The following is a 26,077-nucleotide window of genomic DNA, read 5'->3' on the forward strand; positions in this document are numbered from 1 at the left end:
TATTTACCTGACAAATGAAGCATTTTATAAATGTTATTATACTTAAAAAGCAATAGGCTTTTCCTTCATTCTGCTGTTGCTATCAACCTGACATTTTTGACTCTCAAAAATATCAGAATGAATGTTAATAAGAAGAAATTAAAAACATACTAGTCAGAGAATAGGAATAATAATCATTATATACATTGATTTTTTAAATACATTTTTTTAGATCTGAAAAGGTAATTGTGTGTCTTGTCCTTGACCTTTGAAGTCGACAACTGCTGTCATATTAGCCAGCGACATATAAAAACAGATAAAAGTACAAATTTAATTGGATTTCCTCATTAAATTTGACTAAATCAGCTCTCAAGAGTGCTTTTATGTAAATGTCCTTTTACAATACATTCAAAATACTATTACTCTCTGAGTCACACATTCACACAGCAGCTCCACTTCCACCATCATTAAATTCAATTCTGTTCCATTCCTTTCCCCTCCATTGGGAAAACGAGGTGGATTTTCTTCTGATGGAGGCACAGCGAGTCAAATTCCAAGAGCCAGAATTGAATTTGGTCTGCAAGTGATCCCTGCGAGTGATCCCTGTGACTCAAGAGTTCCTCTGATTGTGAGACCATTTAACAGCCTCCATTTTCAGCTCACCTTCCTTTAAAAACAGCCCTCATCAGGGCTACAATGCAGATGCACAGGAGCTCAGACAGAGAAACAGAGACTGTAACATAGAGACCCCATTTATATGCATTAACTCACCGCCTGACTCTTACAATCTGCCCGCTGACGCTTGGATGCTCCCTGGATCACGATACACTTCAAACGCATTGAGTCCACAAGCACTTGAAAGCACTTAACCAGCGCATTTGTTATCCATGAAAAAGTACAAGGTCTAGCTGGAATATTACAAGATGAGAACGTGGCAAACATATTAGATTACAGATGGTGTGCATTACGAAATGCTGAATGCATGGTCTCGTATATTTTCATGCAGGACTGCTTTTATGAGTTCATTCCAAAGATGATAAATGCACTGAAATTTTTAAACATTGATATGAATAAAAATCTTTGTGAGTGCACTGTCAGGCAGAATATATCAGTCCATATGAACTACAGTGAGCAGCTTGTTTAATTTTCTGAAATATTTCATTAGAAATATATTTCATTTCTTTACTTTCTGTTATCTAATGATATTCACATCTGTCTGTGAGCATCTAGATGTCATTTGGTGTGTTTCTGCTTATATGAGTGTGAGTCGAGCTACAGTGAGCTGTCAGATGTGTCATTAAACGTTTGTTTCATGCTCTTTTTTCACTTGTGTATTTATAGAGACGCACAGAGTGGGTCACATGGACGGTGAGAGGTGGTTGCTGGGCAACATCAATCAAACGGGCTACTTCAGAGTGAACTATGACCTTCACAACTGGAGACTTCTTATTCAGCAGCTGAAGACCAACCCAACGGTAATCTTTCTTCCACCTCTGTCAGTCCATCATCTTTCCTTTTTGAGTAATTCATTTGAGTTTTCTTTCCACTTTTCTGTCACGATCCTTCCTTTTCCTCATTCTCCTCTTCACTCCTGTCTCTCCTGCATGGTTCCTGCTGCATTATAAATGTCTCTGCTTGTTCTCCACCGGCAGATCATCTCTGTGGGCAACAGGGCCGGTCTGATTGATGACGTCTTCAACCTGGCGAGGTGGGTTCAGTTTGTTGCACACAGAGTCATTCAGAGCCTGAAACCTGCTCTACAGATGCATTTAATGTCCTTCACACCCCCACAGAGACCCGCTGGACTATTCAGTCTAATTCAGCTTTATTTGTGTGCTGCTTTTTATTGTCACTGTAACTGTCACATCATTTCAGTGGCTCGTTCACCTACCAGTGAGGAAAAACTCTTGGAGTATAAAAGCCTGTTGAGACCAAGTCTAGATTTTCAGCAAAAAAACACATCAAACAGTTAATCTCCATGAACTTCACTATGGTAAAAATTAAGCAATTAAATCTACATATATTTCAATTTTACTGACTAAAAATGCCAATTTATTTTATTCCATTATGGTTTTAAAAGGTTTAATTTTTTTAAATTTTTTAAAGTTGACCTACATTTAAATTATTATTTTCATAAAAAAAAACTACTTCCAAATGTCTGTTATAATAATAAGTTGCATTTATGAATGACACTGAGTGGATGAATCTTGAATTTCTAAAACCTAATTTCCCCAAAAGAGCTTTATAATAAAAGAAGATTTTTTCATGAACGTCAAAGAACAGACAAGGCGCTTATACCTAAAGTTGCAGAAGAGAGCAGTGAAAATGGATCTTCATCTTCTTGGGATTTCAGAAGATTTCATCATGACTGACAGATCTGTATGGAAGTCTAAGAGTTGCAAGAGTTGAACACTTATTCAGTCTTGGTATTAACATTCATCTCAGGTCTGATCACATGTCAGCCGAGACATTATTTTGGATGAGATTGCAAAACTGTCTCATTAGTTTTCTACATAAAGTGTTTGTTTCACATCCTCTGAAGCTGCATACTTCCATACTGCTCTCCAAGCGAATTAAAATACCATCACCAGATATAGTGTTCAGATTCTGTTTGATCTACTGATGCCAGAAGAATTATTATGATCAAATCCTGTCATGTAGTCTGTATTTGAAATCTCCATATGATACTTTTCTGAAGTGGACCTTGGTAATCACTCCGAGAGAATTAGCCAATCAGCAGTGATGTAAATGAACCTTTGAAAAAACCTAAATCTCAAAGGTACCACAGATTTTCTTTGAAAAAGCTATCCATCACAAACAACTTCAGTAAGACGTTCAATACTGACAGATGCAGTTCTTGTACTGTAATTCTCTTTTCTCCTTTAGCCTGAAGGCATTACAGAAGAAAACCCTTTTAGCTCATCAAAATGAGACCTGTGCTGAGACTATTGAGCCGTTACTGCAATAGCAGATACTAAGAAAGCGAGGGAAAACCTTTGTGTCCCCACCTTTCCACTGCTGCCTCATTGTATCAATCCTTCAGAGCTTCATCAGTAGCTGTAAACTCATGAACGTCCATTAATGTGAGAGGAGGGAGCGACAGAACAATAAAGGTAAAGAGAGATAGAACCTCCTCTGAGAGTTTATAGTGCCACAGGCTGCTAAGCTGCCATTAGTCCCTTCAGGAAACGACTGCTCTCCCTAAGGTCCTCTCTGTTTAATACAAAACTCTTACTCATTCTGAAGGAAATTCGATCACTGGCAGGTAGAATCAGTCGGCAGCCAAAACAGTGTTTTTAGTATCACTGATGGACTTTCTTGGATATTGTGTTCCCTATCAAAAGCTACTCTCGATGCGGTGTACCTAAAAAACGGTCTTTAAAACCAGAAGGAAGTCCTGAGGCTGTGCCCGGGACAATGGGTAAATCCCTTCGGGGAGGGCCATGGAAAACTCAAACGAGGAGAGTAAGGGCTCTTTCCCGGCACCCTTTGGGGATCGCTGTACAACTTCCGCCACCACTGGTTTTTTGGGGGTCAGCGATCTCCAGTGAGATGTTACATATTCGGTTGAACCTGTTTGGAGTGTTTGATAGTATTTTGGGTGCCGTCATATCGCTACACCATACAATTTGCAGAAAGAGAAAGCTGAAAAGGTTTAATGTGTTACAAATAAATCAAAGTTACTGTACAATACTTTTAGAAAGTTCTAGGATTCATGGCGACTGCATCCATGTGAAACCTTTGGACGTCTTGCACATGAGACCATTACAGTTGTGGCTCTGAGCCAGGGGATTTAATCTAAGGGCCAATCCCCAGAGGCATATGAGGGTTACTCGCCAGAGATGGGCACTCAAGTTAGTGACTCGGACTCGAGTCGCATTTTTATGGACTTCAGGTTTGACTCAGACTCGACCTGAAATTACTCCAGACTTGACTCAAGGAAAAGGACTCGTGAATATTTTAAAAGCAACTTGAGTCTTTTATCCTTAAATACTTATATAACTGATTTTCAAAAGGTGGACCGGATCCGCACCCCAGCATCCATCCGGACCGCGAGCCGTAACAGCAGCACCATTTTAAGTGAGCAGCGCAACAAAAACAGCGTTGCGGATCACATAAGCGTTATGGCAAATATCTTTCAGTGCGATATACTCTAGTATTTTTATCTAAAGCCAAATGCGTTTAATTCAAGCCCTTTCAGCTCCTTGTGCTTTCTCTTTCTCTCCGGATGCGCACCGGCACCAAGTTTAAGTGCTGCGGATGACACGGTTATTTTAACAACAACAGAAACAATGCTGCAAATCTAGTTATTTAGTTATTTATTTAGTTATTTATATATATATATATATTTCTTTATTTATTTTTGTCCGGACATTTGCTTGGAAGCGGCCGCACCTTTTGGAACTTTAATTGAATACCCCTGAATTTTATCAAAAAGAAATACTTGATTTGTGTGGTTTTGTAATATCTGTATATTTCCTTATGTGTCATGGTAGACAGGACTCTTATTATAGAATTTGATTACAGAAAAAACTGTTTTGAACATGAGAATGGATTAAAACATAAGTAACAGGCTGGATGTACATTAACCTTACATCTTAATACATCTTTTTAAAAAAAATAAAAAAAGCAGATCATAGATCAGATCATAGATTTTGTCTATAGCCTATAAAACAGCTTCGTAAATATAGGAAGATTTCAATACATGAGGATTATGAATGGGATTTTTTTAGCAAGCCATTAAATGACTTGAGACTTGACTCGGACTCCAGGGGCCTCATGTATACAACTCTCTGTTGATTTCATCCTAAAAATGTACGTACGCACAAACGTTTTCAGATTTATAAAAGCATGCGTATGCCAGAACACGCTCAAAAATCCCTTTGTAGATCCCAGTCAGGGGAAGATTGTGCATACGTGCATCTCCACCCCGTCTCCTCCCAGAAATCACCATATATGGAGCTTACAATGCCTAGTTTTACGATGCATAACCTCATCTCCATATCATTTCCATGCATGTTCCCATCCATGTGACACCATCTGTAACACCGTCAAAGGTACAAGACGTTAAGGAAATAACAAATCAAATAAAATGTATGTAGTTATGCCGAAAAGGTGAACATCTTTTAGCTATTTTTAGTGGAAACAGGTAAGCCATTTATTGCAGTGTAAATACAATTGTATGACTCACGCGTCACTGACTTTTTATTTTAAAAAGGAAACAGGCGAATCTTACAATACCCCCCCCCCCCCACCCCCCAAGAATCTTACATATTAGGTAAGAAACTTGTATTGCAGTTTTCTCGATTGTTAACATAATATAACTGATTTTACTTGGCCCATTTTCCCAAACCATTAATTCAGTTCTCAAAACAAAGACACATTTCTCAAAGTTTAACAATGAGTAAGTTAAATATTAGGTAGCAAAACTGATGACACCAATCAGAATCTCTGCATCCTTACAATGGAGAGAGGAGAGAGCTGAACGAATAATATAGCCTACATGGGTTTTATACTTACACATTCAGTATAATTACAGTACAGTACCAGTAATGATGGAAATTTCACTATTCTTTATGTACAGTAAACTGTAGAACATGTTGTACACCTTCAAACGTGTGACTGTCAAATTTAATTTGTAACCATTTTTAACCACATTTATTTGTAACCACATGCACTGCATGTTTTCAGAACTGAGAAATGACTGCCTAGAGATATACAGTAGCTAGTCTTGTGTCAGGAGACCAGGAAACTGCAATAGTACTGTATACTTTAATGAAATTTGACCAAATGTGCAGAGGATGCTGAATTTACTTATTATTTATTTTTTTACTGTACTGTATTGTGGTGCATACCATGTTCATATACAATTCTTTGGCATTTGAACTTTTCTAGTATTTTTCATCTACTGAAAGATTACTTTATAGTATTGAAATGAAAAATCATCTGTTCCCAGAAGATCATTGCTGAATTAAAATGGCTTGAGGAAGCCAATTTACTGAAATGCTATTTAAACTTCTTCTTATTATTATTCTTCTGAGACTAAAATGTAGAACTCTAACTCCTCCTAGAGCTTTAACTCTACAAATTCCAATCTCAGCCCAGATCTTCAGACTGATCTCAATTAAGCCCTATTCGCAGGGGATTAGTATTACCTGGTGACCTCCAGTCATTTGTAATAATTGCGGAGGTTGTCTGTGATCTTAATCCAGTGCGAATCGGCCATGTCTGTAATTTGTAAAGTAAAAATTCCCCCGCAAATGACCTACCATATTTTGCCGAACACCGAGGTCCTGTGATAATATTAGTCCCGTGCGAATCGGCATCTCTGTGATTTGGCCAGAATTTGGCGGGTTGTATATCATTTTTCAAGGTTTTTGTTTCCTGTGCGCCTTTGTATCCATCTTTCGCAAAGAATGGAGCTTCGATGGAGTGTTTGATAGTATTTTGCAGACCATCATACAATTTGCAGAAAGAGAAAGCTGAAAAGGTTTAATGTGTTACAAATAAATCAAGCATAAAGCTTGAGATATTATTTTAACCTGGTGAAATATAAATGACACGGGGCACAAAACTATATTAGTTTCTTTTCTTTTTTTCTTTTTCTTAATCCATCTAATTGGGACCATAGAACGGAACTCTCAAAGCCTTGACATCCAGGTATCCGGGAGACAAGTCAGTAATTTCGAGTAAAATCACAGGCTTTGCTTATCCCGTGCGAATGCACCACACGAAATTCAGATGTGGGGGGTAATTTCAAAATCACACATGGTCCCAGATAATACTAATCCCGTGCGAATAGGGCTTTAGTGTGCTATATCTTTTCTAACTGATCGGACTTACGATTTTTATAAAAATGAAGATTAAAAATCATAAAAATCCCTTAGATTTACAAAAACTATGCATGGGGGCTTGCTTTGGTGTTGCAACCCCTCATAGACCCCATGCCACCCTAAAAATTATTTTCTAGATCCACCCGTGGTGTATTCAGGTGCTGCTTTGTACATATTGTGAAATTCATTCATTTTTATTCTTCCACCAATCTAACGGAGGAAGCTGCCAGATGCTCTGCTAGCATTAGCACTGCTGTACATCAAACGCTGTGCGCCTCACGTTGAGCTAGACAGGGGTTTAACAGGCATGTGGAGAATGTTTTGGCCACAGATGTTTCCTAAGCATAACGATTCAGTCAACTGGCGACAAACCTGCAGGGAAACTTGTGTTTATTGCCGTCACGTTGGGCTGAGAATGGAAACTTGTTCCCCTGCGTTGTGGTACGTCATGTTCATTTAGCCTGTTTATTCGGCTCGGCCTCGTTTACTGAAGAGCTGGATAATTAAAACTTAACAAGACTGAAAGCAAATCCTTTTGTTCCTGAGTTTTGATTTCAGTCAGGTTTGTACATATTGTTTATCTCTGCTGTTGTTTACAGCTAATCCTAATAAATAAGAGCGGATGTTAACAGGATGTCTTGTTCAACCTCAGGGCTCAGATCTGTGGAGGAGGTTATTGGCTCTTACGTACTTGAGAAGCGAAGATGCCAACCTGCAAATTAAAAATGCAGCATCATCATTAATCACAATGTGTAAAATGTCTTGTTTCTCTGTAAATTACAGGGATGATGAAGAGTGTTCATATGACTGAGGAAACTGAATGGGCGCTGTTGCCTTGAGTGATGTTACATAATTATTTGCCCCGATGCTCACGGGAGTCACTCACAGATCAATACTGCCTCACAAAGCTCAGTCAGCCTTTATTGTAATTATGAATTACTGGATCAGTTGAGGAGAAGGAAGCTGATGTTAGTGAAGCCTAGTTTAAGAATAAAGATAATATTTCAAGTGCATTAGTAATTGATGAATATAATAATTGGGTTAATTGCATAGCTTTTGCATCTTTAAAGCACAAGAGTTATTAGAATATTTTCTATTCCCAGCTCTACAAAGATTTTGTGTTAATTAAAAAAAGTCATATTCAACTTATATTGAAAACAAATTAAATTGAGTGTATGTAGGCTACTGAGAATACAGATAGCCAAAAGACAGAAAGACTGGAAAATAGAAAATGTAGAAAACAGAACAGTACAAATACAACAAACCACTAAAGAAAGACAAGTAACAAATGGAGACACAAAGTCTTATATAGACTGGCATAATAAGACTAACAAGACACAGGTGGAATCAATCAGTGATTAACAAGGGGAAACAAGAACAGGAACTAAACAAGGCAAACTGCGAACTAAAAGACTACAAAACAAAAGCACAAGGAAGACAAACAGGAAATACGTTAAACAGGGTTTGAAATGTACTTTTTCACTTTGTCTTCTAACATTTTTAATTTACCTTAAGTTACCGGCTGTTCAGAAATTCTACTAGCCCCCAGACTTATAAATAATTAAATAAATAAATAAATAAATATGATTCAGAACTGATCAGATTTATGACTTGTTTGTGAATAACATTTGTGATAATTTATTTTATTAATAAATACGGAAATTAAATTTAAATGCTTTATGGTAAACATATGGTTAAAGTGATCAGCTGTTTACAGTTACAATTTTTCAAACATTTCTTGTCCAGTGTGTGCCTCCTTTTATTTATTAATTAATGAATTCATTCAATCAACACATTATAGTGTTAAATTAGCAGCTTATGTTGAGTGTAGCTTCAGTTCTACTAAACCAAATTAAAGCAATTAACAGTTGCTGTCATTACTGTGATCACCAGCTACTTGTCTTGACACACAACAGTTTGAACTTCCATAGAAACGCTGATCTGTTTCTAACCTGATATTAGCATCATCAGCAGATTGTTGCCATAGAGACAGAAGGTTCGTTTGTGGTATTTGTAAAACAGCACAACTCCTGTCGAAAATTCTGTCATTTCTCACACAACAGCAAGAAAGTATTAAAGAACGATACTAGAATATTTTTGACTTTTTCTAGAATATTTTATTCTTTTCCTTTGACAAAATATTTTTTATGAGATCTCATTTGACTCAGAGTTTCAGTGATGGAGCTTCTTAATATGCCTGTTTGAAATGCTCTGCTAAAGCTCTGACTAAATGAGCTACAATTACAGGCCAATTTAGAAGAATTATTTATTTAGGAGACTGATATGTTACTCATGAGTTATTTCAATGTCAGTGACATTTGCCTTGTTTAAAAATGAAACAGACTTTTCATTGAGATTAAAAAATTAAACGTGCAAATCATGTTAAAACTATTCCCTCTTTGTTCAAGAGCCACATACTGTTATTTTCAACTCGCTGACCTTTTGTGCACTGTCCCAAAAGCATGAAAGTGATCAACTCATTCATTACTGTGCTCACTAACAGCAGGGAAAACGTCAGTGCCTCATCATAGTTTTATGGTCATGTTGTGTTCTTTAATTTTAAAGAATATTTCCCCTGAATAATGCAAAAAGAAAAGGGAAAGGATAAACTAAATGGTCTTATTCCAGCCGCTTCTGTTGGAATGTGGTAATAATGGAAGTGTCTCTAAATATAAATGACAACCATTATGTCATATGCTTTATTTTTCCTCTGAAAAATCACACTTTAATATTTGATACAAACTTTAATAGTTTCTATTAAAGGCTGTAGTAAAGCATTTATACAGTAGTGTGTGTGTGTACATGTTTATATATCCTGGTGGGGACTTAAACCTGAATACACAGAGACTCATGGGGACTCGTGTCACAGTGGAGTTCAAAATTGAGGTCCCCATGGGTACAAAAGCTTATAAATCATGCAGAATTATTTTAATTTTTTTTTTGAGAAAGCAAAAAAGCAGAAAGTTTCCTGTAAAGGGGTAGGTTTAGGTGTAGGTTTGGTGTAGGGCGATAGAAAATACGGATTGTACGGTATAAAAACCATTACGCCAGTGTGTGTGTGTGCGTGTGTGTGTGTGTGTGTTTGGAGTCCGTTTTTTTGTTGCTTGTCTTGTGGATCCAAATAAAAGAAGAAAATATATACATGATTTGCAGTCATTTATATGCTACTGTGTCTTGTGTTGAAAACACACTATAATTAATGTGAAGACAGAAAAGCTCTTGCCTCAGTGTCAAGACTGCATCTTTGTGTCTTGTGCACACATAAATCAGGAAAGTATATATTGAATATTTCCATGCAATCAGTGTGAAATAATGACAGCTGATGAGTGTTCCAAGTGCCTTGGCATCATTAGAGGCTGATTAATTGTTTATTGTTATACAATTATTTCTCAGACCATAGTTTAATGCTTTATTCTGGTTAACGACAGCTTGGATACAAACAATGGTGTATGCATTTACATTTACATTTATTAATTTAGCTGACGCTTTTATCCAAAGCGACTTACAATTGCTATATATGTCAGAGGTCGCACGCCTCTGGAGCAACTAGGGGTTAAGTGTCTTGCTCAGGGACACATTGGTGTCTCACAGTGGATTCGAACCCGGGTCTCTCACACCAAAGGCATGTGTCTTATCCACTGCGCCATCACCACCCCTTGTGGTGGTGTATGCAAGTCGTTCAACTCAAGGTTTAGACATACAATCCTGAAAATGTTTTGACAAACACATATGCATGTTGATCATGGTAATACCATAATTATTGACTTCACTGTTAAATTATTAAAAATTAATACTTGAATGAGGTGCAGCTACTCTGCTTCAGGTCTGCACTGAAAGCCAGTTATTCCTGATTTAATTTTTTTGAGTTTTTGCTTTTGTTTTATGAATATTTTGGATTTTTTAATATCACTGATCAAAGATGTTAGGCTGATATCCAATTTGAAAACTTTCCTTCCTTCTTTAATATATTAACAGGCTGTTCAAATAAAGAAGAACATGGTTCCTGATCTCAATTAGACATAAACCTATTTGAACACCTTGAGATAAAACTCTTTTTAGATAAACGGTATTCATTTATCTTTCCTTGATATCCTAAATTCCTTTGCTGCTTCACCATGGAAATGTTGAAATAGTTTGTTTTTAATTCTTCACAGCCTCAAATATCTCCTGCTAATGTGAATGCAAATCAGTTTCCCTGAAAGTTTTAAAAACCTCCTTGGGTAACAGTGGGTGTCTGTGAATAACTGTAATTAAGTTCAAGTTCAAGTTTATTTGTATAGCGCTTTTTACGATACAAATCGTTGCAAAGCAGCTGTATAGGAAATTAAGTTTCCACAATATATTTATATATTGCATAACCTTAATATATTTAATTTATGGCAAAATTTGGTAATGCTGTATGCTGTCTGAGCATTGGCATCCTCTGAGGGGTTGGCATCATCTTTTCTCAGGTGTTCGGTCATCTCAGATCATTTAAGGGTTGGATCCAGACTGAAGCTTCTGTCATTCCTAGTTACCATGGGATGTTAATCCCATGGCAGAAACAGAGAAACAAATAGAGACATAATTAGCGTACCTGCTGTTCCATCTAAGCAAAATGATTTGTTCAACCCAAGCTAAAGAATAATAATAATGTACATTTGATCAGATATAACTGCAGGACAAGATTATAAGATGCATTATGTGAATGCTTGGCTAAAGAGATGTGTCTTTAATCTAGATTTAAACAGAGTGAGTGTGTCTGAACCCCGAACGTGAAAAAATGTGAAAAAGCTCTACCTCCTTTAGTGGACTTTGCTATCCTAGGTACTACCAAAAGTCCAGAGTTTTGCGACCTTAGGGAGCGGGTTGGATTGTAGCGTGTTAGAAGACAAGTTAGGTATGCAGGAGCTAAACCATTTAGGGCCTTATAGGCAAGTAATAATATTTTGTAAATGATACGGAACTTAATAGGTAGCCAGTGCAGAGACTGTAAAATTGGGGTAATATGATCATATTTTCCCAATTAAATGTGTGCTGGGTGATTCTGTCCTCGGGAATTTAATGAGTCCATTTTCAAGTCTGATCACTTACTTTTTCGCCTGATCTCTGATAGGGAGCGCTTATGTGCCCTGCATGAAATTGTGAGAAATTAAGATTAATTTCCTGCATTATGAGTAAGAGAAAGGCCTTTAACAGTTCAGGTTGAACATAAATATGATCTCAACTAGATTTTTTGAGTGTTGCTTGGGCATGCAAAACTCTTTCCTGTGATGCTTGGGTTTCAAGAATGGTGTCAAGGCATTCTGGGGGGCCCAAGGTGTGTGCTTTAGCAAAAACCAAAGCTTTCACTGGATTCTAGACTCTTGGAATTTTTCGTCTCTCATGTTTTTGCTCTAAGGATGTCGGCTGCTTCTCTTTTTTTTCCACTCTCATGAGATACTAAAAGACTGAAGGGAAAGTCAGAAGGAAACATGGAATGAAAATACACTCAATGGCCACTTTATTAGGTACACCAGTTCAATTGCTTGGTAACACAAATTGCTAATCAGCCAATCACATGGCAGCAACTCAATGCATTTAGGCATCTAGATGTGGTGAAGACGACTTGCTGAAGTTCAAACCGAGCATCAGAATGGGGAAGAAAGGGGATTTAAGTGACTTTGAATGTGGAATGGTTCTTGGTACCAAACGGGTTGGTCTGAGTATTTAAAAAACTGCTGATCTACTGGGATTTTCACGCACAACCATCTCTAGGGTTTACAGAGAATGGGCCGAAAAAGAGAAAATATTCAGTGAGTGGCAGTTGTGTGGACGAAAATGCCTTGTTGATGTCAGAGGTCAGAGGAGAATGGGCAGACTGGTTAGAGATGATGGAAAGACAACAGTAACTCAAATAACCACTCATTACCACCAAGGTATGCAGAAAACCAGCTCTGAACGCATAACATGTCGAACCCTGAAGCAGATGGGCTACAGCAGCAGAAGACCACACCGGGTGCCGCTGCTGTCAGCTAAGATCAGAATTTGGTGGGAAAAATATGAAAGCATGGATCCATCTTGCCTTGTCTCACCGGATCAGGCTGGTGGTGGTGGTGTAATGGTGTGGGGGATATTTTCTTTGCACACGTTTGGCCCCTTAGTACCAATTGAGCATCATTTAAATGCCACAGCCTACCTGAGTATTTTTGCTGACCATGTTCATCCCTTTATGACTACAGTGTATCTAGCTTCTGATGGCTACTTCCAGCAGGATAATGCACCATGTCACAAAGCTCAAATCATCTCAGACTGGTTTCTTGAACATGACAATGAGTTCACTTTACTAAAATGGCCTCCACAGTCACCAGATTTCAATCCAATAAAGCACCTTTGGGATGTGGTGGAACGGGAGATTCACATCATGGATGTGCAGCCGACAAATCTGCAGCAACTGCGTGATGCTATCATGTCAATATGGACCAAAATCTCTGAGGAATGTTACCAACACCTTGTTGAATCTATGCCACGAAGAATTAAGGCAGTTCTGAAGGCAAAAGGGGGTCCAACCCGGTACTAGCAAGGTGAACCTAATAAAATGGCCAGTGAGTGTAAATGGAGGAGGTACCGATGTGTGGCCTAGAAACACAGTCTTATTTGACTAGAGCCCAAGGTCCTGCTGAAGTACATCTGGGATTTGATGTGCCGCTCCAAATGACAGTGAATATGGGCTGTTAATGCTCATGTCTCTGTTTTAGAAGAGATCTTATGTTTTATGGATTTATGCAAATTGAACACGACTCTAGCCGTTCTTACAGCACATTATGACTTGAAACGCAAGGCACAATGCCTGGCAGTTATTCTCAACGAATAATGCTAAACAAAATGAACTGTTTGTAATCAAATGTTAACGATGTGTCTTCCAAAGGGGAAATGCATCTGATCCTCGTGCTTTCTTTCTTTCCTCTAGAGCGAGGTATTTGCCGCAAAACGTCCCCCTGCAGATGATCCAATATTTGTCTCAGGAGACTGAGTTTCTGCCGTGGCACGCTGCTAGTCGAGCTCTTTACCAGCTGGACAAACTCCTGGACCGCACTGAAGACCACAGCCTGTTCAGCGTGAGTCTGATCTCAGATCAGTTTGCTGTCTGTTGTATTTTAACCTTGACTATTGCAATAAGAAAGACACAGCTGATATCTAGCAGCATGTCTCAGATGACTCGACTCACCGCCAGACAGATCGAACTCAAAACTTCCTCTGATCATCATCCAAAACAGCAGTCCAAAATGTTTCCAGACGCAATGCCTGTTTGCTGCAGCATTTTAGAAAATCATCCATACTAAAAACAGAGTGAAATCTCTACCATTGCTTTTGTTTCATTGGAAATTTTCATAATAGGGTACTACCATACTACTCATATTATTTCTGCAGTATACACTATGTGAAGAATGCAGTTTTTCTGCAGATGACACACTAAAAGTGTATTTAAAAGTATAAGGAGTATATAAAAGTATAATACCAAAAAAGCGCCATGAGCATTTTCATGTTGCATAAGGTAGTATGCGGTGTGTGCTACTATTCCTTTCTGAATGCAGCCTCGTGTGACAGTGTCAGACACTTTCTCTGTTTCTCTGTCTTACCTGTCCACCTGCTTTCATTTTCATTTATCACTTTGTTATTCAGAATAACACTCAAACGCCTACCCACAATCCCTCAGTGCGCATGAGTCATTTCTGCCCCTCCTCTGTAATGGACGACCCTTTAGTGTCGGCAGTGAGAGTGTGGGGAATTTAATAGCATCTTCTCTCTATTTCTCTCCATCACTGTGTTTACTGTGAGACAGAGCAGATGTTTAGAATGTAATGAAAGACAGGAAACAGCTGGAGCAGATTAGTCAGGAGCCTTCAGTCATGTGACCAGGTGTTTCAACCTGCCAGTCCAAACCCCTTTGTGTGTGTGTGCTGGCCAGTGTATTTTGGCCTGTTCACACACAAATGCAGCATCACTAATTGTCAAACTGAGATTAATTTGTTGGCAGAATAAGAATTTTGTAGTAACAGCTTGACAAAAGCACCTGATTAGCTGTTGGTCCACCACAGTATGGAGAACAATGTCCTCTACAAGCGTTTATGTGCTTTTATCCGTGTAAGTGCGTGTTAAGAATTGAATTGCAGCATAGCAGGGTCTAATTGTGATCATTCACTCGTCTCCGTAAGAGGGCATGAAGGAGAGCAGTCATGCTAAATTAGCCATGACATTACCTGCTGTGACATTTCCCTCAACCGTATGGCGAGTCAAAACACACACACACCCACACACACACACACACACACACACACACACACTTCTGTACTATACTGTATACAATACAATATAATATAAACAAACTATAATAATTTAAATCCTTGTCTCAACATGGCAACTGTACTGTTTTTCTGCCTTTCTGTTATGCACTTTTGTTTTGCCTTACTTTGCATTTTGTTGTATTTCTTGTTTTGTTTTGATAATTTCTTTGCTTCACTTTCTGTTTTGTTTTGTTTTGTTTTGTTAGGACTATGTTCTAAGACAGGTGGAACCAAAGTATCACAAGTTGGGTTGGCCAGCCACTTCCCCTGAGGGCTCCTTCATGCAGGCGGCTTATCAGACCGAGTGAGTCTTGAATTTCATATTTCTTAAATTATATAAACTTATATGTAGTCTAAGTAAGGACACCGAATTGCAAAGAGTCAGATATTTTCCACCTCAGAGATGGGAATGACCTCAGTAGACAGTATTTAATTTTTAATTTTCCCCTTCCTCCATTTTTAACTTCCTGCTGATGTACTTCCTTCTTTCCTCCTCAGAGAGTTGCAGAGAGAGGTGATGATGCTGGCCTGCAGTTTTGGAAACAAACACTGTCACCAGCAGGCTGTTTCTCTCATTTCAGACTGGATTTCCAGCAACAAGAACAGGTGAGAAAACTTACAGAATGACACCCACACCTACACACAGTTGTGACCTGGTGTACAAAAAATGAATGTGATGAACATTCACAACATATATGTTATAATTTCTGGTATTTTATTGGTAAACTCATACAAATATATTGCAAAATTTGACTTGTTATTGTTCTTTATGTTCAACCCTGCCAAGATTCATACAGTAGGAGCTTTATTCCAAGTGTCCATGGCAACACTCATTTGTTCTTCTAATTTCTTTTCCCTACTTCCCACAGCAATGTTCATATTCATGTATGCAGTATCACACTGTCAAACACACCATGCCACCGGCAGGGACTAATGACCATAATGGAGAATAAACAGGATCGTGGGTTTGTGTTCTTACTCTGCCCAAGATATTGTGTTTGCCCAGCTTTTAGGAAATAATTGTTTTGTGTTTGAGCCAAACAGTTGGCCGCATGCCTACAAGCACATGATATATAGTGCACACTGGCAACCTCAGTCAAATAAGGGGGAGGGTGGACCTAAAAATACGTAAGCTAATGGTTAGGAATGACTAATCTGAATGTCTCTGATTGGCCTCTGCATTAAGCTAAACAGAATCATGTGTGATAGGTTATAATGTGCAGCACTGTAAAAATACTTATAAAGATATATGATGCAAGATGAGCAAATCTAAATGTAATGCCACTATTGAAACTTTTCAATCCATTTTCAATTTATTCGCAACAAGCGTAAAATATTTAGTTTAACCATGCTGTGGCATGTTGTTGTCCAATTTGGTGGCAAATTTTTGCCCCAAACCCTTGTTAATTTCTGACCTGTGGAAAGGGGGAAACCTAAGTCTTTCCCAGCCTTACCTGTGCTTCAGTTGCATTGGAAATTTGCTAGCTGGCTTTTTCAAAATTGAGCCCTAAAATTGACAGAGAGACCTTAAATACACACACAAATGCTTTATTACACATAAATATGTTACATATTGACCTTGGCTCCATCTAATGTGCATTTAATGACTTCTGAGGCCTCTAACATGACTAATAAAAGCGGGCTGCTCAATTTAAAAGCTTTTTGGCCTAATATTCCTGCTTTCAACATGTGAAACACACACTCAGTTGGATTCAGCCAGTGTTTGACTTTCTCAGTCAAAGATTGTCCACTCTTTTGGCCTGAAACTGCTGTCGTGGCTTCCGCCTTTTCTCTAAAGAATCACTCTTGAAGTCTTGGAGTTTTGATGCCAGAAAAATAGACTTTATTATCAGTGATAACGCAGTCGAGAGTCTCTGCAGAGAATATCCTGAATCTGTGTTCGTACCCTCTTAAATACAGTTTTTTCCCCTAAGGTGTGTTCAATACATTTCCTATATCGTTATTGTTTACCTTTTTTTTGGCTATGTCTCCATCTGTTTCCTAGAGCAGAAAATAGGCCCCAATTTATGTTACATTAAAGGAAGAGACCCTATCATGTCAAAACAGGATGTGTAGCTTTATCTTAAACCATACGTCTGCACATTCCATTCTTCTGCAGGCCTCTACACAGGCAGGCAGATACAATTTTATAATAGTAGCATAACTTGATACATAAATGGCTATATTCACATTGGTTACACTTGATTAATTTATATTTTGATTAATAAAACTCTTCTACACTGCTCAATTGCTCTTGCAGTGGCTCTGTAATTATTACCCTGTGGAGTCCAGTGAGAGGTTTCTGATCGTGTCTGAACAGAAAGGAAGTCTGTGTACTGAACACAATCCCTCCTGCTAGACATATCATCATGTGGACAAGTTAGTCTAATCCACTGCCAGAGACTTAAAGCTCATGAATGCACTCATATTTGAGATATTTTTTACATTTAAGGCATTTAGCATATACTTTTATCTAGAATGATTGGTTACAAATGCTTTAGTTTCTCTTGTACAACTGTCAAAGTCAACAGATGGCAAGAAATTAGTTCTAAAATGTATTTGCTAGAAATTAACCTGCCTTTCTTCTACACTGTTTTTGTAATTAGTTATACCATCCTTTTGATACTTATTACTGTGTATAATTTTTACAATTTTAACTACATTTTGCATTTTATGGATATGTCACAACTGTATGGTGCCGTTTTCCTCTTATGCTGAAGTCTATATCTGCCAGATGTGTCCTTCATTGTCCTTTTCTTCAAAAATGACCTCCAGTCCTACTGGGACAATAAAAAATATCTGTTCAGTTTGATATTCAGGGATGAGCACATCATAAAAGAGGAACGTGTTTGACCTCTTATGTCTTTTTATGGTTTAGGTGATGATAATGTCACAGGAATGACCCAGCAGCGTTTATGAGCTGCAAAGATAGGTTCAGCTCGCTGTAAAAAACGCTGACAAATCCATATCATGTGCTTTTCTGATTATAAACAGGAAACCACAACCTTAAAAAAAGAAAACTGAAATTAAAGACCAGTTAAAGTAAACCAGTCCAGCTGAATGTTTAGTTTAGTGAATTAATAATACAGATTTTTTTTTTTTTTTTTTTTATCTCTACTGGAAATAAATACAATGTAAAATACTCCAAAAACGTTAACTTTGTTTCAAGAACAAAAGCATCTGGCAGACATATTCCCTGCATTTTTATTATAAACATGTCTCCTCCACAGTGGCAAATATTTGAGAAAATTGAACCTTTATATTCAGGTTAAAATGGGAAAAGTTATAGAAGTCAAAACTAGATTTATGGTTTGTGCTATCACCCATTTTTATTGTGAAAATATATAAAATTTAAATTTTCTCTATATAATGGCAGCTAACGGAATGTAACAAATATTATTCTTTAACTATGTTTTGGAATTCACTTATTCCTGTCAGTGGCAGTCATAAACAAGACATCACTTTCACAGGTGTGGAAATTTCAGGCTATACGCTCCAATTGGTTGTGACATGATTTCATATCTTACTGGAGGTGTCGTTTTCTGTATCGCTACATTGAAAACTCCCAGAGGCTCCGATGGCTCATCCAGAATCAGCAGGTCTTTATTGCGCTTTGTTTGAGCAAATCAAAAGTTCAGTCACTGTATCGCCGCAGCTCCTCCAGAAGTTTAAGCTTATTTCTTCTTCCTGTACGAATATTACATGCATCGCCTCACAGCCTGAGATGCGTTTCTCTCTGTGTAGCTCTACTGTAGACGGTTATTCTTTTCTGAGATTTATAACCAGATGATATCAAGGGTCCACAGAGGGCTCTTACTTATGACCGATATATTGCTAGACTATATATATTGCACTGTGACTCACTTTGGGAGGCCTGCAGTGATGATTTGGGTCAAATTTTCACCGCTTAAATGATGAGCTCACCGAAGATCATCGAATCAGATCAGTTATTGTTATTATGGACATTTTTCACTGTGACAGAAGTGATTGAAGACAGCAGAAGATCACTTGAACCAAAATTAGTCCATTTTGAATCTAAGACTGTCTTATTTAAAATGATATTTTGAATGAATAGAAGAAACAACAAAAGAAAGATCAACTTCTCACAGAAGCATACAAATAAAAACATCTATAAATACACTCACAATGTGTTTCACTGATTCTTCTGGAGGTGAAACGTAGACCTGATTTGCTATCTTTGAACAACCCTGACAAATTCCGGCTGTGAAAAATGTCCTCTTCAGGAAAATGTAATTCTCAAGAATTTAAAACTAAAAAGGTGTGAAAACAATGTGATCTAGGCCTAATGGTGTGTAAATAGCCCTTAGTAATTGTTTAATGAACAGACTTGGTCACAGAGAGGAATGCTAATCACCTGTAGCATTGAATCTGCATACATGCTAATCAATGTATTGACATTATTAACTAATTTACCTGTATTAAAGGGATAGTTCACCCAAAAATTTAAACTTGATGTTGCCCCCAGGGCATCCCAGATGTAGGTGACTTTGTTTCTTCAGAAGAACACAAATGAAGATTTTTAACTCAAACCGTTGAATCTGTCAGTCATATAATGGCAGTCTGTGGGACCCACGGCTTTGAGAGTAAAAAAAAAAACATACACAGACAAAACCAAATTAAACCCTGTGGCCTGTGACGATACATTGAGGTCTTAAAGGAGGAGTTAAAAATCTTTGATTGTGTTCTACTGAAGAAACAAAGTTACCTACATGTTGGATGCCCTGGGGGTAAGCAGATAAACATCAAATTTTCATTTTTGGGTGAACTATCCCTTTAATGCATGTGAAAGGGAAAAAATCATGTTTTTGGCTCCATCAATACATTTGCAATTGTTAATTAGCATGTATTATTTATTATTATGTTCAATGTCTTCGCTGAAATGTTTTGGTCTTCTATCCCACAGGATTCCACCCAACATGCGGGACATTGTGTACTGCACAGGTGTTTCTCTGATGGATGAGGACGTGTGGGAGTTTATCTGGATGAAGTTTCACTCCTCTACAGCCATTTCTGAGAAGAAGGTTCTTCTGGAGGCCTTGACCTGCAGTGACAACATCTTCCTGCTCAACAGGTCAGTCGATATTCTTAAACTTCATTAACAATAGCATGATGAATTAAAGAAATTCAAATAAAAAGCTACTGTACCATGACACATTGATCAATCAGTCTTAGCTGAAAGTATTAGTTTCTTTTTTGCTTGGAATCTCAGTACTGTCCACCAACCTCTTCATTCACTTCTTCAAGATTTTGGGGGGGGTTCTGCCATTTTTTTGATAGCAGGAAGTATCTGGAGGTCTCTGTATGGCACGTCTGACTATAACTCACTAGGTAGTTTGCAGTCTACTGTATCTCATGAAGCAATCCCATTCAATCCATTTCTCCACATCTTGTCACTCACACCAGCAGAGCTGCACTCAGTCCTCTGATGGGGCAGTAAAGACAATGGCTGCCGTAGGAGCTTTTCCCACTAGCCTCCACGGTGTCTTAAATCCTCTCCCAACTCAATAGCAGGATGAGAACGGTGACGGATTACACCCTGTCCAGAGTAGATGAGGATCTCAGAGGCCACACATATTCTAAAGCAGTTCTCTGAGGATTTACTGTGAATTCGACATCTCCATTTATTCTGTTGCATTTGGTCGTTGTTTTATGGATGCACTGAGAGAAAGAATCATTCCCATATAAAGAGACCCAGCATAACCCCTCTCTGCAATGAGTGTTCAGCACTCAACAGGCTGATTCCTGTGGGATGCCTTCAGTGTGAGTCTGTTGAGAGGGATGTGGTTTGCTTCACTAGAAGAAGATAAATAGCACCACACTTAGTAAGCACACATCTCAGTGCTCTACACCCATGCATTTTCATCTTCTTGATGAGATACTATTCATCATTTTACAGTCAACAAGGAACATTTTCATTTTTTCTATAGTAGTAATTGCCTTCCTTGAAGGTAAAATCAATTAGTTTTTTTTTCTCACTCCCAGTGATCCATGACTCGGCTGTCATACACAATACACCTAGACGCAACATCTGAAAGTCATGCAGCTGAACCATGAATACAAAATCATCTTCAGGAACTTCCATAATTCCCTACAGAACAAAATCTTGGAAGGTCATCCTGCTTCTGATGGTGGCTTGTTAAATAGCACTGTATGTGTTTCTGGACATTCTGAACATTCCCTTCAACCAATCAGATTGCAGAGTTATTTGATTTCTTAGTGACTGAAGCAGATCAATCATTGCCATTAGCTGGATCAAGTTTTTTTGGTAGTAAATAAGATGGACTAATAGCCAGTGAGCTGCTAGAACATATTGGCTTGTAGTTCTAAAACACATCTTGGAATCATTAGCTGCAGGTTTCCATCCAAAGTCGCGACTATCGCATAAACATTTGTGATTAAACAACGTTTCCATCCAACAAATAAAAGAGGAACAAAATTGTCCTGATAAATAGGCACTAAATATCACTAAGAAAAGAAGGAAAAGCCAATACTTTTCATAGATAATAAATTACTTGCGCCTCAGAGCGAGCAGACAAAACAAAATAAATGTGGTCATTGCTTTCGGAGATGGATACCTGCTGTTTGGGAACACAGTTTTGTAAGACCGTTCTGGGAGACAATTATACAGATATACTTTGGCGATAGACTTTGCTCAGGCATTTCAAAATGACCATAACAACATGTCAGATGCTGTGCAATGAGATCGGTCCGTTATGCTGTCCCATCGCGCAACGTCACATGACTTTTTTGATGCGCATGCAGGAATTTATTCTGTAAATGTGTTTCCATCTCCCATTATTCGCATTAACTCTTTTTCACACAAGTCAAAAACCACCTCAAGCGAGCGTAAAAACTTTTTTGCAACTTAAGGGAATTTGTTTTCGAAATTTGGCATATCCATCACTGGTTTCTGATGCGAATCTTCAAAATATGCATAAAAACAGGGTGATGGAAACCTAGCTATTGACTACCTTGACTTTGAGAAATATGCTAAGAAAAGGCCAATAAAGCTTTCTCCCCACAATACAAAATTATCTGAATATTAGCAAATGATGCGGCGTGCAGTAGTGATGTGGTGGTGTTGAAAGTGGCAGACATCACTGTTAGAAAAACACAGGCGCTAACAATACTCACATGCTAATTGGAAACTGGTACCTAGTGCTACAATGCATAGCATTAGCGTGATAGCCACATCGATGTGTTAAGAAACTGTAACTGAATTTATATCAGCTCAAAGAAAAAAAAACTGCAGCTGTTGTCCTCTGAGAGTTTTTAACACTGTTGAATGAATTCCCATGAAATAATTTTTTTAGTCATCTCTGTTCAATGTGCATGTAGCACCTTATGAATCATTGCTGCCTAGGGGGATTTGGTGTTGCATTATATACTTCAAATATCTCTCATTCATTATGAGATTTGTTTTTGTGTCAGATAATGAAGATCTAATTATGTATTTGGCTTCTGAAGTAAACTGTCTAATCGGGAAGTTTCAAATACCTTCCTCTTTCAACCTCATATTTGTGGCATGTTGTTCATAACACCCCATAATTATCTCTCGATGTGTGTATAAATGAACAGGAACCCACTTCTTACCGGCCCTAATATGCCCAATTGGATTTGTATTGGCAAATATCAAGCGTAGCGCTAGTTCTGGCAGGTCACGTTAGTCAAGCTTGCATCAGCTGACTCTCAGCTGATCCCCATCTGTATATAGGAATACGACACATAAGCATCCATATATAAAGTCCATCAGTATTATTAGCAGTTTTCGCATTGCTCAGTAGCTAATTACCCTTCTCCATCCCCAACTCCTCCTCTGTCAGTTAGGATCCAGCCTTCTGATTCTCTTTTGGCATCAAACAAATTCTAAAATGTGTGCATAAAATTACGGAACTTTAACAATATCTGCAATACTTTTGTTGGTTCTGTTCTGTTTACCCTGGGGGGGTTATCGCTGCTCTCCCTGCTCTCATCCATGCTAGGCTGCATGGATGCCCAGGGAGTTCTTGCTCAGAACAAAACCATACCGCCAATCCAAACTATATGCTAATTGTCAATCATATTTGATGATAGTGGTCCTAACAGAACCATGCCTTTATTCCTGTCTACATGAACAGTGTAACTTCAGAAAGATCAGGCATTGTTCAGCAGCACCATCATGATTCAAAGGTGCAGGTATCTGCCTGTATTTGAAGTGATGCTGGTGTAGGTTCATTCAAAGCCCCCCAGGAACCCAAAGACTGGTAACATTTTAAATATTTCATAATTGCAATATTCAGGCGTCTACCTTTGCTCTAGTGTCTGACGTAAAAGAGTGGAGAAGACCTATAGAAGCAGTTCATTGATTTCAGCCACACTTGAATTTCACACAGCATGCACAAGCAAAGCCCCCTGTCCCAGATGAGCTGTGAGAGTGTGTGTTTGTGATATTTAATCTACCTCAGAGAAAACTGCCCTGTGTTTGGAGTGAAGGATGGGGTGTATGGAGTCTGTGTTTAGTATTGATTTCTATGGCATGAAATGAATTGCATGTCCCTCCTCCATGTTTTTACTTATTTCGTTGATGTATGTTGTGATCAAATGGGCTGAAAATAATTCCTCTCCACTACTGGAATGTGTGTGTGTGTGTGTGTGTGCATGCTTATGTGGTTTATGAGGACACAAATTTGTATAATGACATGGGTATGACAGAGGTATTAAAATATGAAGGTGGTTTATGAGGACACTGCCTATGTCCCCGTAATTCAAAAGGCTTAAAAAACATACTAAATGGTGTTTTTTTGAAAATCTAAAAATGCACAAAGTCTCCTATGAGGGCTAAGTTTAGGTGTAGGGTTGGTGTAGGGCAATAGAACACACAGTTTGTTCAGTATAAAAACCATTACGCCTATGGAGAGTCCCCATAAACCACAAAAACCAACATGTGTGTGTGTGTGTGTGTGTGTGTGTGTGTGTGTGTTTTAGCTGATCGCACTTCTGCTCTGACTGCTTACCTACAGATGTCCCTGCAGCCTTAGAGACTGAAATGTCAGTAAAAGGGGAAAAAAAATCACCACTGTAATCACTTCCTGTTCATTCATCACACTGGAAATTGCATTGTAGGACACAGCATTACATGGTGCTCTAGCTTTATACCATATTGCGGTCAATGTAGTAGTTATCCTTCACATATATTGTAGAAAATGTATATACTGTGCATTTATATACAGTGTACATTTTATATACTAAAGACAATCGTATGCTAGTATGCTAATCTGAACATGCTAAAGTTTATGGTGGCATTATCAGTCATGAAAAAAAAAAATGGAAAACTATGCTGACAATGTCCAACGTTTTCACACTTTCACAATTATACCTGCTAGAAATCAATTACACAAGTCCGAATTCAGAATTTCTAAGTGTGAACTTTTTAAAAGGGGATTTGAGAATGAGCTCAGCAAAAGAACTCATCTGAAAGCTTGTTCGCACTTGTCCTTAGAGGAAGCTGGAGATGTCACTTTTGCGAGCTGTGATACTGCCGTCTGCACACAGATGTGAACTTTGTCACAGTGGCAATAATCTCCAGGGTTTTCGTCAAAAAAAAAAAGGTGCTACAAGTGATTCGGCAACGCATGAAGTCAAAAGCCCAGAAGAGCGGTTGAACTGAAATAAAAGCCCAAAGACCAGAGAAGCAGTTACCCCACATGTTTTTGCAAATTGAATCTTGTGCACCATGGCGGCATTTTTATGTGAAACATCTCATTTCCTATTTCTTCCCTTTTCATCTACTTGACATTTCGCACCAATTTGAAGCGAATGGCTCTATCTGCATTTGATTTGGGCTTTCCAGGTTAATTACTTTTTGAAGACGCTGACTCAATCTTTAAAACATATTTGAATAATTGTGTTTTGCAAGACCTGTCAGCGGCTGTCTTTGCTGAAAACGGGCGAAGAATATTGAGTTTTGTATTTCTGATTTACTCAACCTTAAAACTAGCATAGGATAACAAAATGTAATTTGAAAAGCATAACTAGTAAATATATAACAAATATGATGACAAACTAACAAAACCTATTTATTTCGAATGTCCACAGGCTCCTGAATCTGTCCCTCACCTCTGACCTGGTGCCGGATCAGGACGTGATCGATGTCATCATACATGTGGGCCGCAATCCGCTTGGAAGACATTTAGCGTGGAGATATTTCCGCGAGAAGTGGGACATATTGAATTCCAGGTGAATGTTGCTTTATTGATCTCTGTTTATCAGTGAGTTTAATCTTCCTCTCAGTCCCTGATATGAATTTCACATCCGCACTCTCATAAGATATGTATTTGTGAATATTATTTTGTGTCTTGTTTGTGTTTGGAGGACCGAGAGCATTATAGGAAATATCTGTTGGTGTTTGTTTGATTCTAGGCTCTTTAGAGCAGTGCTCCAGTGTTTTTAATAACAGTGTCTCTCATTGGCAGGTATGGAGAGGCCTTATTTATGAACTCAAAATTAATCAGCGGCGTGACAGAGTTTCTCAACACTGAGGCCGAGTTGAACGAGGTGAGGCTGAACTTTTACATCATCCTGAGGCTTGTACACCTCTAATCAAAACTAAAACAGTAATGAATTATTGACGAATCTTCATGGAACATTAATACTTACAAACAAACTTTGGTCAACAAGTTATTGAGATGGAGAAAATTAGCAAAAGTAAACTCTGAAGACTGCAGAATTGTGCTCTGGACCATTTCATTGGGTTATTTCCTCATTGTCGCTGCTTAACCTTATTACAGGAAATGGAACGTATATTCACTTATTCAAATTCATTCAGCTTCAGTCCCAGAGGACACAGACTGCTGATGCTTCTCACCGCAGCGCAGCACTTTCTCATCCAGCTGACTTCGCCTTTCACAATTTATCATTCATACAGAGATAATACGAACCCCCTCAGTGTTTTCTTAAACAGAG

At 38.2% G+C, this 26,077-nt stretch overlaps 1 protein-coding gene across 1 annotated transcript in view; it reads left to right on the forward strand.

Moving 5' to 3' along the window:
• The window catches only part of LOC306861827 (thyrotropin-releasing hormone-degrading ectoenzyme-like), a gene marked incomplete at both ends in the record, with an annotated part of 153,406 nt that overhangs the window by 126,595 nt on the left and 734 nt on the right, over positions 1-26,077 (forward strand). Inside the window, 8 exons of the mRNA XM_079404314.1 lie at positions 1,321-1,454; positions 1,632-1,687; positions 13,741-13,888; positions 15,322-15,419; positions 15,614-15,721; positions 20,040-20,207; positions 25,211-25,351; positions 25,588-25,669. Of these exons, the coding sequence (XP_079260440.1) occupies positions 1,321-1,454; positions 1,632-1,687; positions 13,741-13,888; positions 15,322-15,419; positions 15,614-15,721; positions 20,040-20,207; positions 25,211-25,351; positions 25,588-25,669 (935 nt within the window). The remainder of the gene's footprint in view (positions 1-1,320; positions 1,455-1,631; positions 1,688-13,740; positions 13,889-15,321; positions 15,420-15,613; positions 15,722-20,039; positions 20,208-25,210; positions 25,352-25,587; positions 25,670-26,077) is intronic.

The sequence above is a fragment of the Barbus barbus genome, assembly GCF_936440315.1.
Source record: "Barbus barbus genome assembly, chromosome: 42".
In the NCBI taxonomy this organism is placed as follows: domain Eukaryota; kingdom Metazoa; phylum Chordata; class Actinopteri; order Cypriniformes; family Cyprinidae; genus Barbus; species Barbus barbus.